General features: G+C 53.0%; 1 protein-coding gene across 1 annotated transcript in view; it reads right to left on the reverse strand.

The window, feature by feature from the left end:
• CDYL (chromodomain Y like) overlaps positions 1–25,371 on the reverse strand; it is a 34,337-nt gene extending 8,966 nt beyond the window's left edge. The window contains exons 1-2 of the mRNA XM_068994247.1: positions 24,938–25,371; positions 892–1,148 (exon numbers count right to left, since the gene is read on the reverse strand). Coding sequence (XP_068850348.1) covers positions 892–1,148; positions 24,938–25,232 — 552 coding nt within the window. The 5' untranslated portion in view covers positions 25,233–25,371. The remainder of the gene's footprint in view (positions 1–891; positions 1,149–24,937) is intronic.
• Positions 25,372–27,006: the final 1,635 nt, after the last annotated feature.

Genomic DNA, 27,006 nt, shown 5'->3' on the forward strand with positions numbered 1-27,006 from the left:
TGAGTTGCTACGCAGCGCTGTGCTCGTGGCTCCGGGCGGGCGAGCTCTGCTCTGTCCTCTTGGCATTTCTACCGCTTGGACAGCAGGTGGCACATGCAGCCAGTTCAAAGCAGCTGCTGGTTTGGTCCTGCTTTGTTTTCTGACACCAGACTCCCATTCTTGGGACGGAAACCTTAAGTTTGGTGCCCAAGTGCAGCAAGAGGAAGCACAGCATGGAGGCATTTTCAGTGGCACAAACCATCTAAAATGGTCCCTGCGGAGCATTTACACACACCAACATTCTAACGAGGTGCTGGGGACCAGCCCGGACCTGGGGTCCCCTGACCACTGGCCAACACCCAAGCTTTCACCTGGAGAAAGCCTGATCTACCATCCACAAGTGGGACATGAACTAATTTTAAGCATGAAATAGCTCAGGTTCAAACAGCTCTGATTTTTGTTAAGTCACAGAACTAAGCTTTTGAGCCTCTGGGAGCACCCGTCTCCCTCACCCCCTGGAAGCTACTTAATGACCAGCAATAACTGTGTAGGAATCACCGCAGCTGAACCTCCATTCCACGTGGAGCTGGAGGCTGATGGGAAGGAAGGTGGGGTGAGTTTCTGGAGGGCTGGACCCCAGGGGGCCTTAACCTCACCTGAACCGAGAGCTCTGGGAGCCCGAGGTGGGGGCGTGAGCACACACCTCACATGTGATTTCAGGGAGGCCCACCCCCTGACCCAGGCGGACGGGGGGCTCTTGGCCAGGAGGCAGGGGCTTGGGGCACCCTGCCCTCCCTGCTCGTAGCTGGACCCGGCCCGGGGCGGGCGGGCGGGGTGGAGTGCCCAGGGGAACGGGGGCTTGGCCTGCGGGCCCAGAGACGGCGGCCCCACGGCCCCCGCAGCAGCGCTCACCTCCGGGTTGAGTGAGTTGTTCTCGGACGACTTGGTGGACAGCAGGATGTGGGTGAAGCCGTCCTGCTTCCGGACCACGATGTCCCGGTACCTGTAGGCACTCTCTGTCTGCCGCACGCTGAAGCGCAGCCGCTTGTCAAAAGGCTGGTCTCGCCTGTCCTCGATGAACTTCCTCTTCCCGGCCGTCACACCCGTGACCGACGTCTGCAGGGTGGTGGTCCCGTTGGCCGTCAGCGCATCCATGAACGGGGAGGTGCCTGCGGGAGCCGAGGAGCACAGCGGTGAGCCAGCCTGCCCTCGACCCAGGGCTGACCGACAGTCCCAGAAGGTTAGAGACCAGAACCTCTGCAGAGCCTGCTTTCAAAGGGGCCTGCTGTCCTCGCACGTCCGACAGGAAGGAGCTTGCCCTCAGCCTTCCCTCCGAACAAAGAAAGATGGAAGGAACAAGCTGGGGGGAAGCTGCAGGACTTGTCTTTCGAAGAACGGAACTCAACGAGAACAGAGGACATGTCCTGGGCGCGAGAAGTTGAAAGAAAAAAGGAAACGGATTCAAAGAAATATTACTAGAGCCAAGGCCGTCTGGCACTGAGCCGAGACTGCTTCCGGGTGAGGGTCCACTCGGACAGACGTGTGAAGCAGCCCCCAGCTTCTGCAGGCCCACGGCCCCCGCGCCACCTGGGGCTCTTCCACGGGAGGTCTGGGCCTCTGTCCACAGTCCTGGTTCCGCTGCGTTTTCAAAGAGCCTCCTAGACGGCTGGAGACAGCGTCCCCTTCCCGCCACCCAGAAGGCCCGTCCCGCTTAGACTCCTCGCTCCCAGTGCAGGGGGCCCAGGTTTGATCCCTGGTCAGGGAACGAGAGCCCACACACTGCAACCAAGATTCGGCACAGCAAAAGGGGTAACTTTTGAAACAAGAATTCAAACGTTAGGGCAAGCAGTTATCTTCCTACTGGTGTGAACTGTCTGAGCATCATCTAACCTGGTAATAAATGTGCAGCCTTGGGCGGAGGAAGGAAGGGAGAGAAACCTACGACAGCTGGGCGACGCTTTGCTAACTCGACGAGTGAGAGGTTCTCTGAGAAGAACATGATCAATTGCGAGTCAGAGGTTTCCTGTAATGTGAAAGGGAGCTGGAGCCGCTGGAGGACTGGTGAGTGGATGCTCAGAAGTCAGATCATCCCCCTGCTGAAACAGGCAGACTCTCATTCAGCTGCTGGGACTGGAGATTTCTGAAGTTAAAACCAGATTCACTCTGGGGAAAATCTGGGAGCGGTGATACGTATACGGTACAAGAATAAAAAAGCACGTGGTAAAAGGTCCCGCCGTCAGCCAGGGACCCATCACCATCCCAGTCGTGGAGTCTGGTTTCCAGGTCTCCTCAGGGACAGGCTCCACACACAGCAGCAAGTGCTACACGAGCGCCGCCCTCCCATCTGCCGCGGATAGATCCGCAGTGACGCACGAGCCCCAGCGTCCTGCCTCGCTCGGCCGCACCCGACGGCATCTCAGGCGCCGGCGTCCACCCTCAGCTCAGCCTCCCTGCGCTTTTCTGAGGCTGCTCAGCAGTCCCCTGAACGGATGCTCTGTAGTGCTTTTCACCAGCGACCCTCAGATGTTACCGCTGAAGCCGCAGCGCATACCCGGGGCTGTGCTGTGCCTTCCAACGTGCCGGCGAACCTGCAGGGTCAGCTGCTGACGCACTCAGAAGCCGAGTATTTCTAACGGGAGAGCGTTTTACCAGCGGTCACTAGCGAGGGGGCACTGCTGGGGTCTTACCGAGGAAGCCGTCAGGTACCCTTCTGTTTTAACTTGTTACAGTGCAGTTTTAAGGGGTGTGAGTGCTGGGGGCGAGCTGATGGAAGAGAGGCGAGTGGACGGCGCGGGCGCCACACCACCCAGAGGCGCGGGCGCCCGCGGCTCACCCGTGCAGGGGGCACATCAGCCAGGCTGTCAGCACCCGAGCTGTTAACTGGCGCAGGGCCGGCCCGCCCACCCCACCCTGCTCCGCACGTCTCCAAGGGCCCCCTGGAGACCCCTGTCCACAGAGGCGGGACTTTCAGGCTACAGGTCCACCAGCCTGGACACGCGAGCTTGGCAGCAAGCTCCGCACCTCTGAGGCGGCAGGTCCCACGGAGCTCTCCGTGGTTCTGCACGTTCAGACGTGGACTCCTGCTGGCTCGTGTGACCAGCCCTGCTGAACTGGCCTTCACCTCCCTGTTGACACCCTGCTGGCTCTCGGTGGACATCACGGGCCCTGCAATCTCGCCAGCGGCTTGAGCGCCCTCCACCCCAGGGACCCTCTGCTGCCCACCCCTGGGGCCTCGTGGCTGTGCCCTCTTTGGGTGGAGAAGTGCTCACAGCAGGGCTGACCTTGGGCGCACAGGCGCCAGCCCGGGGCCACCTCCCTCTTGACATCTGTGCCCGGCCTGCGCTCCCCTGGGGCCTCTGGACTCGCTCTTCCCTCTGCCTGGAACGTTCTGGGCCTGGAGTTCTGACAGCTGCTTTCTTCTGCTCATCTCAACGGCAGCTGCACTGCCGCTTCCTCTTGGACCCACGTCCATGGCCCCTCCTGGCACCATCCACGTGCCGGCTCATTCTGGTGTTTCTAGTCCTCACCCCAGCTCTGTCTGTCTCATCTGACTTTTACTAACAAATCGTGGCTGGATGCCGCCACGCTCCTGAGGGCAGGGTCCCCTCTTTCGAGCTCACTGATGCGGCCCCAGTGCTCAGAACACGTGGTCACTGCTGACCGAACAAACAAGCGGAGGGAACCCCGACACCCCTCAGCCAGCCCCCTCCGCTCCGAGGGCAGGGTCGGAGGGCCAGCCGGCGTCAGGACAAGCGGGGACCGGAAAGCCGCACCGCAGAGCAGAAGCCGAGGCTCAGGACTCAGTGAAGAGGCAGACGCCGAGACCCGGGCAGAGCTGCTCCCACGGCATAGACCGTGCGACACGCGGCCCGCCTCAGACCTGAGCCCCGATTGACGGAGATGCAGGAACCGACAGCTCCTGGGGGGGGCGGGCGCCGAGACCACCAGCCGCTTTCCTAGGAGGCACTGGCGTGAAGTCCAGCCAGGAAAACCCACGTTTTAGTGTTGCCCTTGAAAAAAGTTTTATTTTAAAACAGCCTAAGAGCAAAAGAGATACCCTCAAACAGGTACTGCTGACCTGTTAAAATTCACTGCTTCAGAAAGTGTATTTCAAAAATGAAACGTGCTCCAACCATAAGAGAATCGGTCTCTGGATTTCCTCACTGGCCCACGAGACCCAGAAAACGGAACAAAACCCACCACATGACCGGTTCAGACAGCGGACTCCGGGCAGCGAGGACCGAGGTGGACACAGTGAGCCCGCCGACTCACCAGCCATCTGCCTGGAGGCTGCGTCCACGCTACGGGCAAAGGCTGACCCAGCGCGCAGACGGGAGGCGAGGCGGCCCAGGCGGCCGGAAGAAGAGGAGGGCCTGGGCGTCTCGGACAGTCGGGGCCATCCCTCTCTGTGATCTAAAGCCAGAGAGCCGGCAACAGAGTCGACAGAACCCTCAGCCCTCCTTTACCGAGTCTCACTTTTCAAAACGCTGTTAGCTACACTCTCACTGAACCCAGTCCTATTTAACAATATAAAAGCCTATCATTTCATTCCGATGAGGTAATCTGCATGCTGAATTCATGGAAAGAAAAGTTTTCAAGTGAACATAAACTAAAGGCAGACAGGCTTTAAACCTTCTCACCGCTTGCTTCCACAACACGCGCAAGGAGCCCTTTATCAATCACTGTACACGGCTCTCCTCCAGCTCCTTCCCTTTCGGTCCTGGCCCACGGGGCTCTCCGGATTTACGGTTCACAGGCTGGCTTTGGGCGGTCTTCACAGGGGACACTGACACACAGCAGGTGCTGCTCGAAGGCTTGCTGCAACATGACTGGTCCATCAGGAACAATCTGAGCACCTGTGCACCCAATGCCCATCGTGAGAAAGCTTGGACTGTGCTTCCTGGTTCCAACTCAGTGTGCCCCCCGCCCCCAAGCTGAGCCCCCTGGGCCCTCGCCAGCTCTGGGCCGTAAGAACCGACTCCTCGGAGCAGGAGGGCAACCAGCACAGTCGGGACACACGTTACAGATGAACATGCCTGAGCGCTGAGTGCGCAGCACCGGGTCCGGGAGCCTCCCGCCTTCTCAACAGCATCACCGGCGTCTCCCTCCCCCTGGCTGGTACCACCCTGGGAGGCGGGTGGCTGGAGGGGAGAGAAGGACGCCTGTCCTGACTGGTGGCTAGAGATGCGTGGGGTCTCGGCTGCCCTGCACGCCCACATCGCGTCCGGCACCTCCACCCTGCTCTGTCTGCTCCGTGTCGTTTTTCTCCTCTCGCTTGACCCTCATCAGCCTCACCACTTCTCTGCCTTCTAGTCTGGATAACTAGCTGTGTTAGCTGTAGTCAACTCACACACTCACTGCCTGTGTCCAACTCCAAGGCCCCAACAGTGGGCCTCCAACCTTTCATAAAAGTACCTCTCCTACAAAATGAGAAACTTTAAAACGTCAACTTAAATAAAAACACCTCAGGTGAATAATCCGGTTTTTCTGTAAGCCATGTCTCTCTCGTGTCTCTGACATCCCCTCTTGGGAATCAATCAGGTACCACCACACGCTCCAGGACGCAGGCAGGACCACCTGTATCCCCGCTTCCTGAGATGCACTGGAGCCATACTGAGCCTGCGGGGCTCCGAAACTTTGTACTGAGGAGCCACGCGCACACAGCATCTGTACGCAATTAACTCTTTATCTTTAAAGAGTAAAAGAACACCAAAGGATGGAGGGTGCAAAAAAGTGGCTGTAGTGTATGGAGCACACACAGAATTCCTTGAAATGACTAAATAGCTCATGAATGCCAGAGATACATGAAGGCAGGTAAATGGAAAACAGTGAAGTGGATTAGTTAAAAGTCTACGAGTATCAGAATTAAGAATCATTCTGAAAACCGACAGCAAAAACGACACAAGCTGTGACGTCTTCAGTTGATATTTTGTTTCTGGAGGGAATCAATCTAGGAATATTAAGTATGAAAAAGCGATGAGGTTTAAAAAGACAAATACTGTTTTGTGAGAAAAAGCGGCAATTAATGAAGACTATGCGATTTTAAATAAATGTTAGCTAATTAAATTTCCTGAAACCCACATGACATCAGCCTGATTAAACCAAAGATTCTCAACTGTGAGGTTCAGTCGTGTGACACTTGACCTGAGAAGTGCAACATCCCTCCGTCCACAGATTCTCAAACTGATTCACAGCAGCATCAGGGCGCAGCTTCAAAACCATGCTCCCGGGGCCATTCCCCACCACCTGGGGTTTCTGGGGTCCCTGGCAGGGAGGCAATCCTCTTGGATGACTCCGACGCCTGCTGCCTGACCAGCACAAGTTCCGTCTTAACGGGACTCTCTGGTCCCCAGAGGGAACAGCCTCAGTCAGAGGACGGAGACCAGTCAGCAGGAACGGTCCCTCCCCATCAGAGGAGTGTCGTCAGCGTCCAGATGCCTGGAACAAACAGGGAAATCGAGAGACCGAGCATGTGGCACAGACCAAGCAGGGAAGGACGCGGACCGGAAGACTGCAGGGGGCTGGCAGCTGCTGAAGCGTCGATCAGGGTGTCCGAGACGCAGAGGACAGTCCACACGAGCACGTGTGCTCCTCTCGATCAGCCACGGAGACGAGTGAACCAGAGGTGACAGCAAAGTCTCGGGGTCGGGGAACCAGTGGGGAGTCCGACAGTCGAGAGAAACGACAACTTCACCGTGGTCCGATCAGAACTGCATTCCCACGCTCACAGCTCAGGAGCCGAACGGTTCTGTTTACAATTCTGAAACCTTTCACAGTTCATGTCACGGAGAAGTGCAAACACCTCCAGGTCCGGAAGACGTCTACACCTGCCGTCACATGGCTTCCCGTTCAGTGACGACTGCTCACTTTCCCCCTATCCTTCCCAGAAAGCAAGAGGGGGAAACGTCAGTCATCAATGGAGTGTCTCAAGAAGTCACGACGGGGAGGCGGAGAGGGACGACAGACATCATGGGCCCGTCGGCACTTGGGGTCCCGGGCATCTCACTGAATCGGTTTCAAAACATGAAAACCAAGCTCCAGCATTCAGCCGCCCTCCTGAGGTCACGGAGCCCTCATCCAGAAGGTCAGAGGGTGCCTGCAACTCCCCTCTGGATCTGCCAGTCCTATAGAAAACCTCAGGGCTGTCTGTCACCTGGAACTCCTGCTGCCAGGCCAGGCGTGGGGAAGGGGCAGTCAAAGCCCTCAGAGAAACAGCTTCGGCTTAGCTGTGCTTCACACACACACACACAATTTTTGTCCTAAATAAAATATTAGCAAACATAATTTGGGACATAATTTTTTATTATGGCAAAATCACACAGCATTTACCATTTTAATCGCTTTTGAGTGTACAGTTCGGTGGCACTCAGTACATCCACACTGATGAACAACCACCACCGCCCAGCGCAGAGCCCTCCGCCCCCCAAGGCGAGCCTGTGAGCCACGGCACGCTCACCCCTCATTCTCCAGGGAACCTCCTCCTCCTCCCTGCGTCCACGAACATCATGGCTCCAGAGCCTCACGTAGGTGCAATCGCTTCACATTTGTTCTTCTGTGTCTGACATATTTCATTTAGCATAATATCTTCGAGGTGGATCCCTGCTGTAGCCTGTGTAAGAACATCATTCTTTTCTAAGGATGAAGAATACTCCATTCCAATATTAAAACAAAAAAAACCCACATTTTGTTTATTCAAGGATTCCCTGGTGGCTCAGAGAGTAGAGTCTGCCTGCAATGCGGGAGACCTGAGTTTGATCCCTGGGTTGGGAAAATCCCCTGGACGGAGGAGAAGTCTGGCGAACTACAGTCCAGAGGGTCGCAAAGAGTCGGCCACGACCAAGTGACTTCACTTTCATTCCCCAATGGCTATCTGGGTTGCTTCCGTGTTTTGGCTGTTGTGAATAATGCTGAATGGACATTTGTATTCACGAGTGGACAAATACCTGACCCTACTTCCAATTCTCTGGATATTAACCTAGAAGTAGAATTAGTACAGATCTGTGTCTGTTGACAGAAAAACAGACCATACAGTAATTCTATGTTTAGTCTTATGGAGCTGTATTTAGTATTTTCCTAAGTTAGCTAGACTGTGTTTAATTAGCAATTCTAACCAAACTCTTGGAGAAGATCCAAGTCACGGACTGGACTGGGATGACTTCCACTTTCTCGCTACGTTTCTCTGACTTTCCTGGGATAGGGAAGCGGAGGAGACAAACGCTGGAAAGGTCACTACAATCAAACACAAACTGTACAAGCATCTGGAGCCGGTTTTGAGCTCCTGATCCAGAGACAAAATCCTCATAAACACATTATTTGCTTCCCTATGGCCAGGACTGCCTTTCTCCCAGCCAGCCTTGCAGTCTGCAGGTACACGTGAGGCTGCCTGCCTCCCTGAGGGTGGGATCCGGGCCTCGCAGGCCTGCGCCTCTGGTCCTGAGTACCTGCCTTGCAGTTAGAGACCGTGTCTGCTGATGACATTCTGACAGGAGAGTAAAAGGAACCTGAAAATTGTTGTTCTCTGGAATAAACACACTCTGGTCAGCAATGTCACCGTCAGTTCAGTTTAGTTCAGTTGCTCAGCTTTTGTCACCGTCCAACTCTCACATCCATACACGACCACTGGAAAAGCCAGAGCCTTGACTAGATGGACCTTTGTTGGCAAAGTAATGTCTCTGCTTTTGAATATGCTGTCTAGGTTGGTCATAACTTTCCTTCCAAGGATCAAGCGTCTTTTAATTTCATAGATGCAATCACCATCTTCAGTGATTCTGGAGCCCAAAAAAATAAAGTCTGACACTGTTTCCCCCTCTATTTCCCATGAAGTGATGAGACCAGATGCAATGATCTCCGTTTTCTGAATGTTGAGCTTTAGGCCAACTTTTTCACTCTCCTCTTTCACTTTCATCAAGAGGCTTTTTAGTTCTTCTTCACTTTCTGCCATAAGGGTGGTGTCATCTGCATATCTGAGGTTATTGATATTTCTCCCGGCAATCTTGATTCCAGCTTGTGCTTCTTCCAGCCCAGTGTTTCTTATGATGTACTCTGCATATAAGTTAAATAAGCAGGGTGACAATATACAGCCTTGATGTACTCCTTTTCCTATTTGGAACCAGTCTGTGGTTCCATGTCCAGTTCTAACTGTTGCTTCCTGACCTGCATAGAGACCTTCTCAAGAAGCAGGTCAGGTGGCCTGGTATTGCATCTCTTTCAGAATTTTTCAGTTTATTGTGATCCACACAGTCAAAGACTTTGGCATAGTCAATAAAGCAGAAATAGATGTTTTTCTGGAACTCTTGCTTTTTCGATGATCCAGCAGATGTTGGCAATTTGATCTCTGGTTCCTCTGCCTTGTCTAAAACCAGCTTAAACATCTGGAAGGTCACGGTTCACGTATTGCTGTATGTCACCATATATTCTGCAAACATCTACGATCAGTTCAGGTCACAACAAGAGACACGGAGAGTCTGTGCTGCGTTCAGAGGATTCCTGGCACAAAGGTCAGTCCTCTGCAGCATTTGTGTGGAAGAGCCTGCTGCCGGCTCCGATCTTCCCTGGGGGGGTCCGCTGAGTTCCCCAGGGGGCACTCATCCCTCAAGGGACTTGGGCTTCTGGATCCAGAGAAGCAGGGAGCCCTCAAGGATCAGAGGAAATCTGAGCATCATTTTTACTCAGTTCAGCAGAAACGGCACTCACGCATCCCAAAGCTGTCGGCAGCAACATCTCAGACTGAAGAGCTGGAAACCCTCACAAGTGAAGTGTGCCCTTTGAAGAGGCTGATGGAAAACTTTCAAGCAGGGAGTCAAATTTTAATTACAGATGCAAATTCAAGCTTTCTAGTTTAGTTTTACTTATGAAAAAGCAAAATAAAAAGGAAAAACTACTACCAATAATAAATTCTATCATTCTAAATACACGTATCAGGATAAGTTCCTAAAGCGAATCCAGTAAGACTGGTGATGCTTTAAATGCAACGCACTTTAGTCTCTCATTAACAGCTGCCAGTGTAAGTCATATGCTGGAGAGAACAAACCTTAGCAAAAAATCTTTATGCTGTGTCACTTTAAAGTTTCAAAACAGGAACAGAAAATGGTCAGACCTACACTCTTTAGTCCTGAAATAAAGGATTCACAAGAAAAAAACTACAAGAAGGATAACAACTACCTACACGCTGTGAGTCTTCAGCAGTGGAATCTTACTGTTCATCTTACCTACAAAAATTTTATTTCTTGCAAAAACGATCCTACTTTATTTGACACAGGACTGAATTCGCTCAACACTTTTCTTTACAAAATTTGCACTGACTTTTAGAACTAGCTTTTGCAACTACTGCTTCAGTAAGAGAAGTAATTGATTATAATCTGATCTCCCTGTTTAATGGTGCCTGCCCAATAATTTTAAATCCTGCACCTTAAAGGAAGACATACTTGTGGTCAGGTATATGTGGAGTACAACCCGAGCTCTACTCCAGGTGAAGTCAGCTCAGTCTGCATTTACTGCGCTCAGTACGTTCCTGGCTAAAATGCTCAAGCGCCGACTTGCTAGTTGGGGTACAGGGGCGCCTCTCAGAGGCCGAGACTCCAAACACCCCTTCTTGGACCACACATCGTCACCCAGAGTAAGGCTAACAAGGTCAGGGTGTTTGCTGGTGTTCACGGCGAGGCCTACTTCAGCCTTCCATCTGCAAAGCCAACAGCTGGGGACCGGGGTGGACCCCGTCACCAGGACTTCCCGTGCTGCCCACGTGCCCCATCGGAGTCTGGGTCTCGCGCATCATGCGTCAGAGGACAGCAGAGCAGCACTTCTTCCTCGTGTAAAGTGACGCTGCTCAGTTGCATCCGACTCTTTGTGACCCCACGGACTACACAGGCCATGGGATTCTCCGGGCCAGAATACTGGAGCGGGTGGCCTTTCCCTTCTCTAGGGCATCTTCCTGACCCAGGGCTCGAACCCAGGTCTTCTGCATTGCAGGGAGATTCACTGGTAAAGAATCCGCGTGCAATGCGGGAGACCTGGGCTCTTCGTGTGACTTTCTAAAGCAGCCCTCCTCCCCAACCCTCACCGCATCTCTAAATGAGCAACAGCTTAAATCAGAAGTGCACCTGCACTGACTTGAACTGTGTTCTCAAACACGACCACGACTCGAGGTCCACAGCTCAGTGTGTGTTCCAGATGGGCAGGAGAGATCAGTGAAGCCACAAAGGTAAAGCTGCTGAACACACAACTCGCCCACAACAAGGTGAAGCCGGGGAGACAGCGCCGCGGGAAGCTGAGGCCCTGCACCTGGTCAGCAAGAGCGGAACACAGGCTGGGCTTCCTGGAGGCCAGGGCAAGGCTGCAAACCCCACTAAAAGACGATTCTAAACGAGAAATGTACTGCCTAAGTCGACGACCTGGTACTTCTAAGACCCAAGAGAAGTCACTCCCTGAGGGTCTTTGAAAGACCAAGAGACCAACACACACACACCCTCAGCCTCCCCAAACCAGAAGGAACAAGAGACAACGAAGGCAAAGAAACAGCACACAGCGCAAGTGCAATGAGAGTCGCGCAGGCGTGCCTGACTCTGAGACCCCACGGACTATACAGTCCACGGAATTCTCCAGGCCAGAACACTGGGGTGGGTGGCCTTTCCCTTCTCTGGGGGATCTTCCCAACCCAGGGATCGAACCCAGATCTCCCGCATTGCAGGCGGATTCTTTGCCAGCTGAGCCAGCAGGGAAGCCCAGAACACTGGAGTGGGCAAGCCGATCCCTTCTCCGGGGGATCTTCCCGACCCAGGAGTCCAACAGGGGTCTCCTGCACTGTGGGCGGATTCTTCACCAACTGAGCTCTCAGGGAAGCCAAGTCCACGGGGTCACAGAGGGTCAGACACAACTTGAGCACACAACGGAGCGGACTGCACACCCAGTGGGTCCCCCGAGTGCACCAAGGCGGTGGCCTCCCCCGCGTTCCCCGACACACGAGGGCCTTCCTCCTTAAACAGACTCTAACGTGGAGCCTCAGGCGCAGAGCTGATCCAGGCGGAGGGGAGGGGAGGGGAGGAGGATGTGCCGGCCCCTCGTTGGCCCCCAGACCCGCCCGGCATGGACGTGGGGCTGGACCTCCACCGCAGAAACATAGTGTGTCCCTGAACTGAGGATGCTCCATGAGAAAATGAGAAGATATGGTTTTATTTTAAAAGGAAACTGGCGGTGAGGACTTGATGCCTGTCTTCAGAGCTCAGCCGCTGGGCTAGGGTGACTGCCTGGGGGGAAGGGCAGGGTCAGACGGGCCACAGGGCAGGCCTGGGGCCAGAGACGGTCACCTCAGGCTCGTCACCTGCCCTTCCAGACAAGCTCTAACTGCACTTTCAGGGAGTTTACAGACCATGAGAACGAGGTCAAAATTCAACCCACAGGGAACTTTCAGGAAGCATTCTAAGTACCTGTGACGCTCACTCAGAATTCAGCTTCTTTTTAGTCAAGATTTATCTCATGAGGACCTAAAGGAAATTTACTCAGAACACAGAATATCTTTAATGTTCAAAACATCTGGTGTGAAGAATCAACTCCCGGAAGAAGGGCCAAGTTATGTTGTCTGTACTGAAAACACAGTCACCCACCCAGTGACCCCGCTCCAGGGATTTAACCAAGAACACTGAAAACATGTCCACGCAAGAGCACGCACACATGTGTTCACAGCAGCGTTACGCACAGGAGCTAAACGAGGGAGTGACCCAGACGTCCATCAACAGCATGGAATATGCACACTGCGGAGAATTATCCAGCCAAAAAAGGGACGAGGCACCCACTTAATCACTAACACGGATGAACTTTGAAAACACGCCGAATAAAAGAATACAGACACAAAATCCACACAGTTGGTTTCATTTACATGAACTGTCTAGAACAGGCAAACCCACAGAAGCGCAGAGTGAGTTCTCAGTTGCCAGGGGCTGGGAGGAAGGTGGAGAGGGGAGGGATTCCAACAGGCTAAGGTTTCCTTCCAAAGTGAAGGCAATGTTGAGGGACAGAACGGCGGCTGGGCTGCATAACATGAGGATGTGTTCAATAAAATCTGAAGTACAGCACTTTCAGAGCATGCATTATGGTGTGATGTCTATCTCACTTTTCTAAATGCAAAAAAATTACCTATTCAAACAGCAGAACCTCAACAGACAGTTGTTGGTTTGACATATATGTTTACATTCAAATTATATAAGGTGCTGTAAGACTAAAACCAGTGAAATCTGAACAGTCAGATCACTATTCCAAGAGGGGAACATTACAGGTCAGTGCCAATAGGATCTTACGTCTATAATATTATTTAGTAAAACAAATGCAACTGTGTATAAACAGCATAAAATATCATAGCTAAGCTGAGTTAATTCTAGGACTCAAGGCTGATTTGGTGTTTAGGGAGAGGGATGAGGAAGCAGCAGAACCCAGAGTAACTGACCCGTTTAAAGGAACAAATGGGAAAGAAAAGTCTCAACACATGTAGGCGACGCAACATCGACTCGTGATAAAACACTCTGCTGGAAACAGAGTGAACCTTTAACCAAACTACGGCCGAATTCTGAACTCCACCGCATCCCCGCCCTTCGCCGTCCCCGGGTCTCCCGCTGTGGACTGGCGGACTCTGGCAGCCTCGAAGCTGGAACAGAGACTCGAGGGGCTGTGGACAGGAGCCTGCCCCGCTGTGTCCTGGACACCACCACGAGAACGAGGCCAGAACAGCTGGAGGAGGAGGAGAGGCCCAGGCTGCTGCCCCGCCGGTCCTGGCTGAGGCCGTGCAAGGCCCGACGAGGATTTTCAGTCTCACTCTCATCCTCTCATCCTCTCATCTGATGCAGCTGTGGGCTGGGCGCCCGAGTCAGACCACCTTGAGCCCTTGCTGGCTCCCCGGCTCACTGGCAGCCACCCCACACAGCGACCGTGGGATCGGGTGACTGATGCACACAGAGCGCCTGTCCAGGCCTCGCCGTGCATCCCGCACCCACTGGAAACACGCTACACTCGCTGCACACACGCAGCAGCGCAGGCACTGGAAACGCCGTGCTCATGCACACACGCAGCAGCGCAGGCTGCCGCTTTCACCGCCTTTGTGCCCAGCCTGCTGCACTCCTCATCACCTCAGCCACGGTTCAGTGACAGACACGTCCGGCTTCTACTAGCCTAGAATGAGGAGAGAGAGTAATTCTAAAGACTGTGGCTGCAGTGTTTAAACTGAGGCAACGCCGGTTTGTAACACTGTACGTTTCACGCGCCTTCTGTGCACCCTGCGGCGTGCTCGTCAGCGGAGTCCGAAGTGTCCGCTGGTCCCACGCCGCTACCCGTCCGCCCATCTTGCCCTCCTCCACCTCCCTTCCCCTCTAACCAGCACCGTGTTTTCTGTCCACTTACACACACACACACAGAAACGTCACGCACGAATGTCGTCATCTGTTCCCTTCAGCGCAATGCCTTCTAAGTCCATGCTGTCTCAAACGGCGAGACCAGGTTTCTGATGGCTCGGTATGCCTTTGTGTGAGTGTGAGTGCGTCTGCCTCACGTCTTCTTTATCCATCCATCTGCTGATGGGCGCTTAGGTTGCTTCCACGCCTTGGCTACAGTAAACGCTGAATGAACACAGCGGTGCATGTCTCTGAATGAGCACCTTCACATTCTTTGGGTAAATACCCAGAAGCAGAACAGACAGACCACAGCTCTGTTTTCAGTTTTCTGAGAAACCTCCACACTGTTCTCCATAGCGGCTGCACCGATTCACATTCCCACCCAAAGGGCCCTTTTCTCCAACCCTCACCAACACTTGTTACTTCTTACCTTTTTGGTAACAGCCCTTTTAATGGGCATGAGGTACTATCCCAGTGTGGTTATGATTTGCATTTCCCTAGTAATTAGTGATGTGGAACATCGCTTCATGTATCACTGTTTTTATCCTTGGATCACACCTTTAAAAATCAGGGTCAAGTTCAACACTAATATGTTCCTATTTAAAAATAAGTTGCATCTTAGAGAAGAGGTTCGGGGGAAACGTTCAGCACTTCCATCTGGTGGCTCTTGGACAGGCAGCTGAACGCAGACCTAGGGGGAGTCTTGTTGAGATCAGAGACGCCCACCCACCCACCCCGAGGTTCTCAGATCGGCTGAGTGACATGCCCGACATGCCTCTACAGCAAACCACCTTAACGAGGAAACCTCGAATTAGAACAAAGAACAGCAAACAGAACATGAAAACAAGAGCTTAGATTATGCCGTTTAGAACAGCAGCCAAAACTACTAAGAGAATCTAAAGGAATCCGCTAATGAAAGACATGTAAGGTCTCTGCTCACAAGACTGAAAACACCTGTGCTGACTGCAACTATGCCAATCTCCCCTAAATGACAAGAGTGACCGCAACCTCAGTGCAGACCCCAGGAGGGCTCTGTTCTCCTGGAGAGTGGAAACTTCAAGCTGACCCTGCCCTGGACGTGGACATGGACAGGGCCCTCCTGAACAAGGACACGGGGGCAGACTTCCTCTACCAGACGCCAAGACTTCAAGACACTGCCGGTAAGACAGCGTGGGACGGTGAGAGAACAGACCAGAAGCCTGGAGACGGACCTGCAGAGATGGCCCCCCGGGGGGCCACCCGAGGCGGTTATGCAGCAGGGATGGCAGTGTACAGAGCCTGACAGCCACACATCCTCCAAGGCAGAGAGACCCAAACACAAAAGCTCCTAGAAGAGCGCGTGAGAGAACGGGTCTGGAGGTGAGACGAGACGCAACAGCACAGAAAGGAGCAGAAGAAACGGGGGACTGGAGCGCATGACACTCAGAACTTGGTCACCAGAGCACCGCCGAGCACGGAAGAGCTCGTCCGAAGACTGGAAAGGCCCGTGCCGCAGCCCCACAGAGGCCCGTCTCAGGCGCTGTGTACAGAGCACACACACAGGCTTCTCAGATCACTACAGCCACCCGGCTGTCACGCCATGCCCTGTTCACCTGGAGACGTGAGGAAGGTCCCGGTGCTTTCAGGACCACCGGGGGTGAGGGCCCTGCTTGTAGGATACCAGACTGTGCTCCCCGAGGGGAAGGAGCTGGCGAGGACGGGGAGGCAAGAGCGACCAGGGGCCTGCCCACAGCGCCCTCAGGCCAGACCCAGGCGCAAGCCCAGCTACCTGTCACATCTCCGCTGCCGGCGGCCCCTTCACAGCAGAGCTGAGTGTGGCATCAGAGCTGAGTGTGGCATCGGAGCCCGTCTGGCCCCAAAGCCCACACCACCTCCCACCTGGCTCTTCACAGCAGAAGCGTGCTGACCCCTAGGCTAGACTGTCCTCTTTGGTCCAGAGTATTCACCGAGCGAGGCCCGGGAGAGAGGGAATCCCCTGGAAGGCCTGAAGGGGGTCACCGTTCAGCATGAGGACTATTTCCGAGCCGAGAATTATTCAACCAGACTTTGTGTCCTCGGTGAAAAGCAAGAGGTATGGCAATGTCACAGAATCACCAAAGTGAACTACTTAAGACGAGAATCATGGCCTGTGTTTAGAAACTAATCACTTAAAAAAGTGATCCTGAGGCTGCCTGAAAGAAGCCACATTTGCTCCAAACAGACGCCTGTAAGTGATCTCTCTCCTTGATCAGAGCGGAGCAGACACAGGCAGCTGCCGACGATGCCGCGGGGTGAAGCGCCCCCCAGCTCGGCGGGCAATTGCGAGCGCGCGCATCCTGACGCCACTCTGTCTGCACCCCGCACACACCTCCGAGGGCGGGTGTGACATTCCTGTGAAAAGTGAGGCCCAGCTGCCTCCACAGCCCCTCGCCAGGGAAGTCGCTCCTTCTGGCCGCCTCCACCGCTATTTCTCCTGCTTTGAAAACAAACGAACAAACACACAACAGCCCAGGCTCCCCCGTGAGCGGTCTTCTCCTTAATTGTATTTGAAACTTCAAAATGACCATGATGATTAAAAACAAATGAAAGCAATGGTAGTTTTAGGAGGAAAAAAAAGTTCATCTTGAAACCATGTAATTTTGACTTTGATCACATGATATCAGTGTCGATACTGGGGCTGCTTATTTTCCCCAAACTCAAGAGAAAGCAAAAATAAACCAAACCTCCCTGGCTCACAGGACCGCCCTAGAGCGGGCATCCTCAGAATCACACGCGGCTTTGCTGCTTCTCAGCCACCCCCAGCAAGAGTCCGATGCTCCCGGGGAGCGGGATGACTTCTATGTTCTCAAATGATGAGAACTCACTCATACTCCTCGAGACACCTACACATCTTCTCAAAAGCTTCTTGCATCTCGACTTTTTACTCGTAACTTCAGAGTCCTCGCCGCCTGGCTCTCCCCTCCAACAGTCTCATGATCCTCTGTGCCTTTCCAAAACATGCCCCGAAAGAGGCAGGCTTCCTCTGTGTGCGTGGGGAAGCGAGACAAATCAAGCCAGTAACTGCTTCCCTCTTGGTATTAACAGCCATGGCATCCTTAAAGACACAAAACCACTTTCTCAAAATTGAGACCGAGAGTCTATTCAACGCTTAGAAGAGGCGCTCTCACACTGATTATTAATGAGGACTTTAAAGCCCACTATGACTGGATCCTTCGATCAAAGTTCTAAAATCAACAACTCTGCTAAAAACAGGTGCAGCCGCTATGGAAATACATTTTGGAGGCTCTTCAAAAATTTAAAACATACAATTACCATATGACCCAGCAATTCCTATTTCTAGGTATTTATCTGAAGAGAATAAAAACACTAACTCAGAAAGATACACACTCCTTTTTGTTCACAGCAGCGTTACCTATAATAGCCAAGATAGGGAACAACCTAAGCGTCCGTGGATGAATGTAGAGACGTGCGGCATGCACATACACACACCTGCTGTGTAACGCCTCAGAATTTACCACTCGCAGACACGGAAGAACTGTGGACACGAAGCAGCTGAGGACACAGAGGCCATCTGTAAGTTACAGGTTTCACCTGTGTGCAGGGCTGGCATCCCCAACACCCCCACAGTGTTCATCACGGGTCAACAGTAAATAACTATCAACCACCTTGAGATACAAATGTGTCTATGTCCCTGCTGGACTTGAAAAGTTGGTTGCAATTTTTGTGTGAGCTAACAATATTTTCAAAACCAGACAACTTGAGGCTGAGCAGCAGCCACCCAGCACTGGTCACTTGATTTCAAACCCCACCCCCCATGCTGGTTCTCCCCTGGCTGTATGCCAAGTCCCATTATATGCCCACGTTATATAGAGAAACGGTTATACCATTTCTATCTCATGGTTTCCAAAACTCCAAGTCCTATACTAAAAGGCAGTACTTGGCAGTTAAAGCAACTTCTCATTCATAAAATTGAGCAGCACAGTTAACCTGTCATCCTCCGTGGTGACGGCGATTAGGCTTAATTCCAAGAGCCTGGAGACAGGGAACAAGAGGAGCCTTGCTCCTGCCGCACCGCCCCTCTCACAACCCCGCGGGGTCCCGTGGAGGCAGAGGTCAGGGGGCGTCCGGCCGTCCTACACTCTCCCACCTCTCATGGTACCACTGTCTGTGCGAACACTGCGCTGACGTCTCAGTCCTGCCGCCCCCATCTGACACATGACAGGTAGACTCACGGGATGAGATACAAAGTCCTTACCCTGTTCCCAACATGAATCAATCAGAATCGTGGGCATACCTCCTAACATACCACGTCTCGTTAACTACTTGACTTGAGGGTTGAATTAGAACCAGAGATTGTCCCTGTTAAGGCTCTGATCCCTGTAGACTCCCAGAAATTGCCATGACGACAGCTATCCGCAGAATCAGCCCTGTGGGCTGGAGAGAGAAGGGTGCTGTTGAAAGTGGACCCCCACTCGAGCTGCCAGCCCCGGGGAAGCAAGGGGCTCCCAGACACAGGACGCATTTCAGGCTCCACGGCCTTCACCCCTGACCCAGACGGAACCAAGTGTTTTAATTCTCAAAAGCAAACTTTAAGGCTCTTGACCACACCCACCCACCCCCAGGATGAAGCAGGTCAAGGGAGAAAAGGCATCGGGACGCTCATCAGCTGCCGTAAACCCCTGAAGGCAGACGCCAGACAAGCCTGGGCACTCTACCCACTGGCGTGGGCGCCCTCGTCCTGCGTGGGGCCAGGAGGACGTGCACACACACGGGCTCAGACGTGAGCCGAGTGTGGTCCCCGGGTAAGGCTGATGCTGATGTGGACGTGAACTCTTCACGTTTTGAAAAAGTTAAACTACCCTCCCCTCTGCCCCCACCCCCTCCCAATCGGCAAGGGATATATTAAGAAAATCAACAGAAAAATGAATGCAAACAGGCAATTGTAACAAACGATGATACCATTTTCTGCCTTCTCATTAGGCAGGTAGATTTATGAAGAGTCGATTAAGAACAGGTGAATGGGCACCTGGTCTTCAAGTTTCTTTAGAGATGAATTTGCTCCCATCGATCAAAACCTTAGTTCCGCTGTAGCCCTTGTATTCACCCTTGCTCGCAGCAGCAAGTGATTCAGGAGGAGAGCATCTCCACATGTGCGTCCCCATGGGTATAAACACATACGCGAGGGGCGGGGGTCGCAGGGCGAGGAGATGAGGCAAAGCACAGAAAACGGTGAGCACGCGGACAAGGGCAGACGTGCTCTCCTCGCACTGCCTCCCAGCACCCCCGTAAGGCTGAAATCATATTAAAAAAAAAACAAAAAACTTACAACTTAAAAAGAAGTGAGGCAGAGATACGAGTCTTAACACAGAAAGTTCTCCAAGACGCAACGTCAAGTGAGAAAGACAAACCCAAGCATGTTTATGGAGCAGGACTCCACGCTGAAGAGTCCAAGCAGACGGAAAAACATCTGGACTGACATGCGTCGAATCACGACCGTTCCCTCTGGGGAAGGAAACGGGATTCCGCGGGGAGCAGGTGATGGCACACCGTCCCATTCCGCTCAGTGTACTTGTCCAATCCACAGCATTTATGGATTACTTGTGTTTAAGATGGGGGTATCAATAAAACATATTCACTTACAGGGGAAGAAACTATTTATATAATGTGGTTCTCCCCTAAAGGATGCACCAAGACGCCGGCCCCTGGGAAGGCGGGTGTGCAGGCAGACGGGAGCAGGACACACTGCCGCCCGTGCGTGTGCCTGAGGCCAGGCTAGCACCCAAAGGCAGAGCCAGGGACGCTGAGCAGGGAGCGCCCGGGCCAAGCACAACACCCCTGCTGAAAAGCATGCCACCGCCGCTCTGACGGCAGGCGCCAGGAGGCATTCACGGCAAAAATAACCACGACCCCTTTAAAGGACGGAGAGCTGTCCACCTGAGTGTGAAAACACATCCAAGACGTGTCAAAAAACTGAAAAGGACCCTAAGTGGCGGAGCCGTGAGACAAGCAGGAGCCACTGACGTGTTCAAAGGCGCGCGTGCCTGTGCAGCTCCCGCAAGGAAAGGACGGCCAGCAGCAGTTCTCAGAGCAGGACGAGGTGGTGGGAGCGGGAAGGTGGGGCTTTTACCTTTTTTTTTCCTTTGAGATGTTTTAAGATATTACAGAAAAACTGGACAGAATTTTTTTTTGGCCAACCCAATATTTTACATCTTCCAGTTCTTTAAAAATTTTAACTGTTAAAACACTTACTAAAAAGAAATTACGAACACCTGAAGACAATTTTAAATCAAAACCAAATAGGAACTAAGTCTAACTCTAAGAACCTAGAGTAGAGCAGCAGACAGTTAGCTGAACTTAGTATTAGCGGACAGTTATTTCCCATCCTGCTCCACAAAACCACAAAGTTACAGGAAAACGGCACAGGCTGGCACTGGAAGGTGCCCCCTGGAGGGCACCCTGGCCCCTGAGAGCTGTGGGCACGGAGGCGGGACGGGGCCTGGGCAAGTGCCCGGGTGCTGCTGCTGCTGCTGCCCTGGGACCACAACCCTGAGAGCCGCTGGCACGGGAGGAGACCCCACAGAGAGTGGGGAGAGAGAAGCCACACGGTCCCAAGGACCCCGAAGTGTCACTGGTCAACACTGCCCAGAGTCCCAGGTATCCCTGAGTGTCCCTAGAGACAGGGACGCAGGGGAGTGAGGAGGGGCGACCCCCAGGAGCAGAGGACAGAGCACAGAGCTCGGGGGGTGGGGGTGGGGCGTGGGCCTCCTCCCATGGGGACCCAGGCTTGTCCAGGCAGTTGGGAGCGTCCAGGACGCGGGGGCCCGTCAGACAAGAGATGCCAACCGACGATCTGCTGCTTTCAAAGGGAAATGCTTCGTGTAGCGCCCTTGGGCCCACGTTTAACTGACTGTCTGCTACTGTGTGGCTTCAGACACCCTCTTGTCCTGCGGGCACTTCCTGCAGCGCCCCAGCCTCCTGGCTTCTTAACCTCCCTGGATTCAGGTCCCACTTTCCGCACCTTTCGCAGTAAGCGGCCCCAGGCTGCCTCTGACAAAGGAGCTCTGAGCTTCCCCGACAGGCACAGGGGCCAGGACCTGTCTCACATTCTTACCGGAGGACTTTACGTGCCCCTCTCTGGAAGTAGCACGCTTCCTCCGGGGTCCTTGCTTTGACTAAAATGATCATGAGGTGGAGAACGTGGTCCACTGAGGTGTCTTCTCAGTCATTTTCCTCCTGAACCTGTTGTTACCAGCTGACTCTTTGCAACCCCATGAACTGTAGCCCACCAGGCTCCTCTTTCATGGGATTCTCCAGGGAAGAATACTGGAGTGGGTTGCCATGCCTTCCTTTAGGGGCTGAACTCTCATCTCCTGCACTGGCAGGCGGGTTCTTTACCAATGAGTTTGGACTTAAAATCCAGCTGCCAACCCTACACCGTAACGATAAGGTTTAGATGTCATGAGAAAAAAAAGTTTGCTAATAACATTTTCTCAAAGTCATACTTGTGGAATGGTGATTAACAACATATTTGAATTCACAAAAAAACAAAGTAATGATAATATAGTTTTTAAAAGCAATTGCTTTTGTAGGATTAATTCACCAGGCAATTAAAAGAGCATAAAAACAGAATCATTAACTTATTAATAAAATAGACTAGAAAGACAGCTGCACTGCCTAAATTTAAAACTTTTTCTATTTCTGAGTAAAGCAACATATTCATCTTTTAAACCTGTTTCATACTTAAAATCATCAAAAACTAAACACACATATGGTTAGTCTGTAAGAGTCACTGTGTGTATGTTAAAATTCTCCAGAAACATTTACTCTTTTGGGTAACAGACATTTAAATATCTGTTGTGCTTGGTAGCAAAAATATCCCCCCACACGATTAATGTTTTGAATAGGAGATGGTTCGTTTCCCAATGACCACGAGTAGCACTTCAATTAGTTTTAGAAAAACAAATCAGGGTTCTGGTGCAGCTCTAAAATTAACCCTGTGTTAAGAATGTGCGAACGTGGACCAACTCCTCAGAAGGGCCTCAGCCCAGCTTGCTGTGAAAGAGACACGCCAAAGGCAAGCACGGGCTTTTCTGGAAGGTTCTGTGCTCTGGCCCATGGACCTGTCTCTGCAACAGCACGCGCTCCCACTGAGCATGACCCAGGGATGGAGCCACAAAGGATGTGCTCCAGCGCCCCTGCAGTGAGCACCGTCCTGCCTGACACACTCACCCCACGCAGGCTCGGCTCTGGCCAAGGGGTGCGGGGTGCTGAGCCCCATGAGAGAAGATCCCTCCCGGAGCCCAAGTCCAGCGCCTCTACGCAGGAGGGTGACGGGAGGCGAGGCGACCTGACACCCCTGCAAGCCGGGCCCGCCGCGGCCCTGCAGACACTCCCGGGGGGCTGCCGGCCTCCCCACCATCTGTGTGGGGGGAGGGTCTCAACCTGTGGCGGATTTGGGGGGGCAGAAGAGAAGGACGCTCCCGGGGGCCCTGGGGAGTACGTCACTCTCACCCCAACCCATCCACCCCCACAGAACAAGATGAAAGGCCTGTGAGATTTTACGCTCACGTGCCCCTTGTGGTTTTAACCACAGCCACCCTTATAGATACTGAAAAAAATTTTTGAAAGAGTCAGAGTACTGAAAACAGAAGTTAGCAACTTTTAATTCAAATAGAAGCCACGGCACACCTTATGCCCAGAACTTAAGGCTTTTGCTGAGAGCAGCCAGCCCTGCAGAGCTGTGCCAAGAGCAGCACGTGGAGACAGAAGGGTCAAGACAGCTTCTAGTTTGTGGACGACCAACCACAGAATCTGAGTCCGCCCACCGGGACTGTGGCTGCCTAGACCAGGCAGAGTGAATGAGTGTGTGTGAGTGTGTGTGTGCACGCCTTCAGTTCAAAGGCGATGCGGTCTCTGTCACAGGATTCTGTATGTGTGTGTCTTCCTAGAGCAGGGGCGTGTGAACCTAGAAGAGGATGTGTGTGTGTGCCTCTAGCGTGCAGGCTACACGGGCTCTGTCACAGAGATTCTGTGTGTGCGTGTGTGCGTGCGTCTGTGTGACCTAGAGCGAGTGTGTGTGTGTGTGTGTGTGTGTACACCTCCTTCAGCCCGCAGGCTGCGCGGGCTCTGTCACAGGGACTCTAGTCTGTCCCCACAGCGGGAAGGCAGACGCAGACCATCAGCGTGAACACACATGGCTGCGTTCCAATAAAACTTTATGAAACAGAAATCAGTTTCTTATATTTCATGGTTCATGAAGTATTATTCCTCTTGATTTTCTCAAATGTCAGAAGATGTGAAAACCCTTCTCAGGTGACAGGCCACGTTGCACAGGCCACACAGGGTCTGGCCTGCGGGCGCAGGCCCTGTCTTCAGCAGCAGAGCTGGGCGCAGAGTAGGGCCCGGCGTCTGCCACGCAGGACGACACGTCCATCTGTCCATCTGGCGGGGGCAGCCAGTGATGGTGCAGAGAACAAGACGGGAGGAACTGAGAAACAGCGCGGATTCCTGCTCTGCTTGAACCCCACAAGCTCTGCGACTCGACCTCCCCATGAAGTGGAGCCTTCTATCGGCCACCACCAGGTCTTGCCTACCCCTGAACCGCTACAGCCCTTCCTGACACTGAGCTCAAGGCCCGTGGATGAGAGGTCAGCTCTGCAAATGCGCTCACACAAGCTCCCGGAGGCCGAGGGCAGGGAGGGGCAGAGCACACCGAGGCAATGGTGGAGCAGCCTGTCTGGCGACTGGGGATGGCTGTTCCGTTCAAGAACGGATGGGAAGTGGAAGGGGGCTCTCAGAGGGCAGGAAGCAAGGGGACCGGTAAGAAAGCCATGGTAGGTGAGAAGGCACCAGTACCCACCGTGAGGCAAGGCTTACATCAGAGGAGATGCGGCAGAATCCTAGAGGTGGCGGCTCACCAGGCCTGGGGAAAGCGCTGGGAGGGAAGCCGTCTATGCTGACGGCCAGGTGTGCGACCCAGCAGTCGGGCAGCCCACAGGATGACCACCTGAGCTGCACGGTCCAGAGGCAAGAACGGCATAAAAACACAACAGAAAACAGCACCCATGCTGAACGGAGCCCTACTCTGCAATAAAGATGCCAACAGCTGACTGTTTCAGAGAGACCCCCCAAAGTCCCAAAGTCTCTATTTGTGGTCGATACCCTATTGAAAGGCATTTCTGGTTATTTAGATGAGTTAGGACAGTAAGAACTGTGACTTCTAATCAATATTGCTCACACTTTGAAATTTCAGATGGATTCCTAACATGAGACCCAATGTGTAAAGATGCATAAAAGCAGAAACTAAAGAAATACCAGCCACGACCTACCTAGAAGGGGACGTTGTTTAAACCAACCGCAGGCGGCGGGCCAGCCCGCAGGCAGCCGATGGGACAGAGCCCGTGCTGACTTCAGAGGCCGACGCCCCAGGCTTCGGGTAAAGAGAGGACGGGCCAGTGAGCTCTCTCCAGGGTTCCCACAGACACACCTGCTCTTGTCGGGAGCAGGGCCCGCGGAAGCCCCCGGGCTCAGGCAGGCCAGCTCGCCTTCCGGAGCAGAACTGCGGAGGTGAGGGGGGCCCCCCACGCCCCTCCGAGACTGTCACTTACCTTTCCCATTCACGGCCAGCCCCGTGGCCATGGCCGCGGTCACGGGGCCGGATGCCTGCGGCACCAACGGGTGTATCCGGGGCCGGCTCCCCATCCGCGCCCGCTCTGCCCCTGGGCCCAGTAGGGCCCCGACCGGCTTCTCGGCCGCTGCCTCCGGGGCCGCCGTGTCCTCTGGCCCCTGCTCCACGGGGTCCGGCTTCTCGGGGCTCTCGTCCTGAAAGCCGTCCACTGCGGTCCTGCTCTTGATGGGGCTCTTGGGCACGAGGATCTTGATGCCCGACCGGGCCAGGTCCATGTTCTTGCGGGCGGCCAGGCCTGGCGCGGGGCTCTTCCGGAACTTCTGGCTGGCGGCAAACAGCGGGCTGCTCTTGGCCTCGTGCTCCTTACCCACCACTAGCGCTTTGGGGGCGGCCCTGGAGAAGCTGCTGTTGGTGGACCTGGAGATCTGCTTCCGGGCATTGTTCGGGGAGGTCCGGTTGGCCCTGGTGAAGGTGCCCTCCTTCTGCTTCTCGGTGTGGCGCCGGTTGAAGTCGTGGATGTACTCCTCACAGTTCACCAGGTGCTGCTCCGGCTCCCAGGTGTCGTCCTCGCTGTCGTAGCCTTTCCACCGAACCAAGTATTCCGTCTTCCCTTTCTTGTTTTTCCTTTTGTCAACGATCCTTTCAACCTGTTTAGAGAGGAAGAGAGAAAAGTATGAACACGTTATCTGAAAAATAAACCGTGAGGGTAACTAATAATAATGGAACATCAGTGCAGTCGCTCAGTCGTGTCCGACTCTTTGTGATCCCATGGACTGCAGCACGCCAGGCCTCCCTGTCCATCACCAACTCCTGGAATTTACTCAAACTCATGTTCATTGGGTCAGTGATGCCATCCAACCATCTCATCCTCTGTCGTCCCCTTCTCCTCCCGCCTTCAATGTTTCCCAGCATCAGGGTCTTTTCCAATGAGTCAGTTCTTCCCATCAGGTGGCCAAAGTATTGGAGTTTCAGCTTCAACATCAGTCCTTCCAATGAATATTCAGGACTGATTTCCTTTAGGATGGATTGGTTGGATCTCCTTGCAGTCCAAGGGACTCTCAAGAGTCTCCTCCAACACCAGTTTAAAAGCATCAATTCTTCTGCGCTCAGCTTTCTTTATAGTCCAACTCTCACATCCATACATGACCACTGGAAAAACCATAGCCTTGACTAGATCTTTGTTGGCAAAGTAATGTCTCTGCTTTTTAATATGCTGTCTATGTTGGTTATAACTTTTCTTCCAAGGAGAAAACGGAACATCAAAAACGAGAAAAACGGTGATGTAAATGACTGTCCCTTCTGGAGCCAACCCATCTACAAACAGAACAGTAACAGAACACTCAAGGTTTTAATGGTTTTCCTGAGATTAAGTCAAAGTGCTAAAATTTTAGGCCCAGAATATATGAAAGTGCATTACGTTGGTCATTTTTTTGGTGTGATTCAAAGGGGGCTCTCTTTTTACTTTTTATAATGAACCCTGACCGCCTGATCCAGTTTTCATGGTCACAACTGGGCAGTGTCAGGCATCGGCCGCTCCAGAAACAGCACAGCTGCGATCTGTGCCAGGTGGTCCGTGCCAGCCCACTGAGGAAACAGGGTCTGCACTCCAAGTATTACTCAGAAGCACTCGGTTAGAATCAAAAAGGTCAACAGAGGACCTAACGCTTTCTTGGTAATCAGGTTATTTACCTTTGAAACTGGGTTTTAACTAGTTTTACGGCAACATCTTTAAAGGAAGATGCTGTCAATCTCTGAATTTCACGATCAACACATCCCACAACAATTCCTGCACCCTTGCCATGAAACATATTGCTATTAGCATTACTGTGACAAATTCCACCACCTTAATTAATGTCCTACGTGTTAGTAGGGGATTGCCTATGATTCATGTGAACAAAATATATTTAACATAAATGTCTCCCAAGTTCTTGTGGAAATACTTAGAATCTGCTGTTATCTCTCTGGTCAACACAGAAACCACCAGCCCACTTCCCCAGTGGCAGCAGGCACCTCCATCCCTTATAAGTAGAGGCCTCAGCCACACAGCCG

The sequence above is a fragment of the Capricornis sumatraensis genome, chromosome 22 (assembly GCF_032405125.1).
Source record: "Capricornis sumatraensis isolate serow.1 chromosome 22, serow.2, whole genome shotgun sequence".
NCBI lineage: Eukaryota > Metazoa > Chordata > Mammalia > Artiodactyla > Bovidae > Capricornis > Capricornis sumatraensis.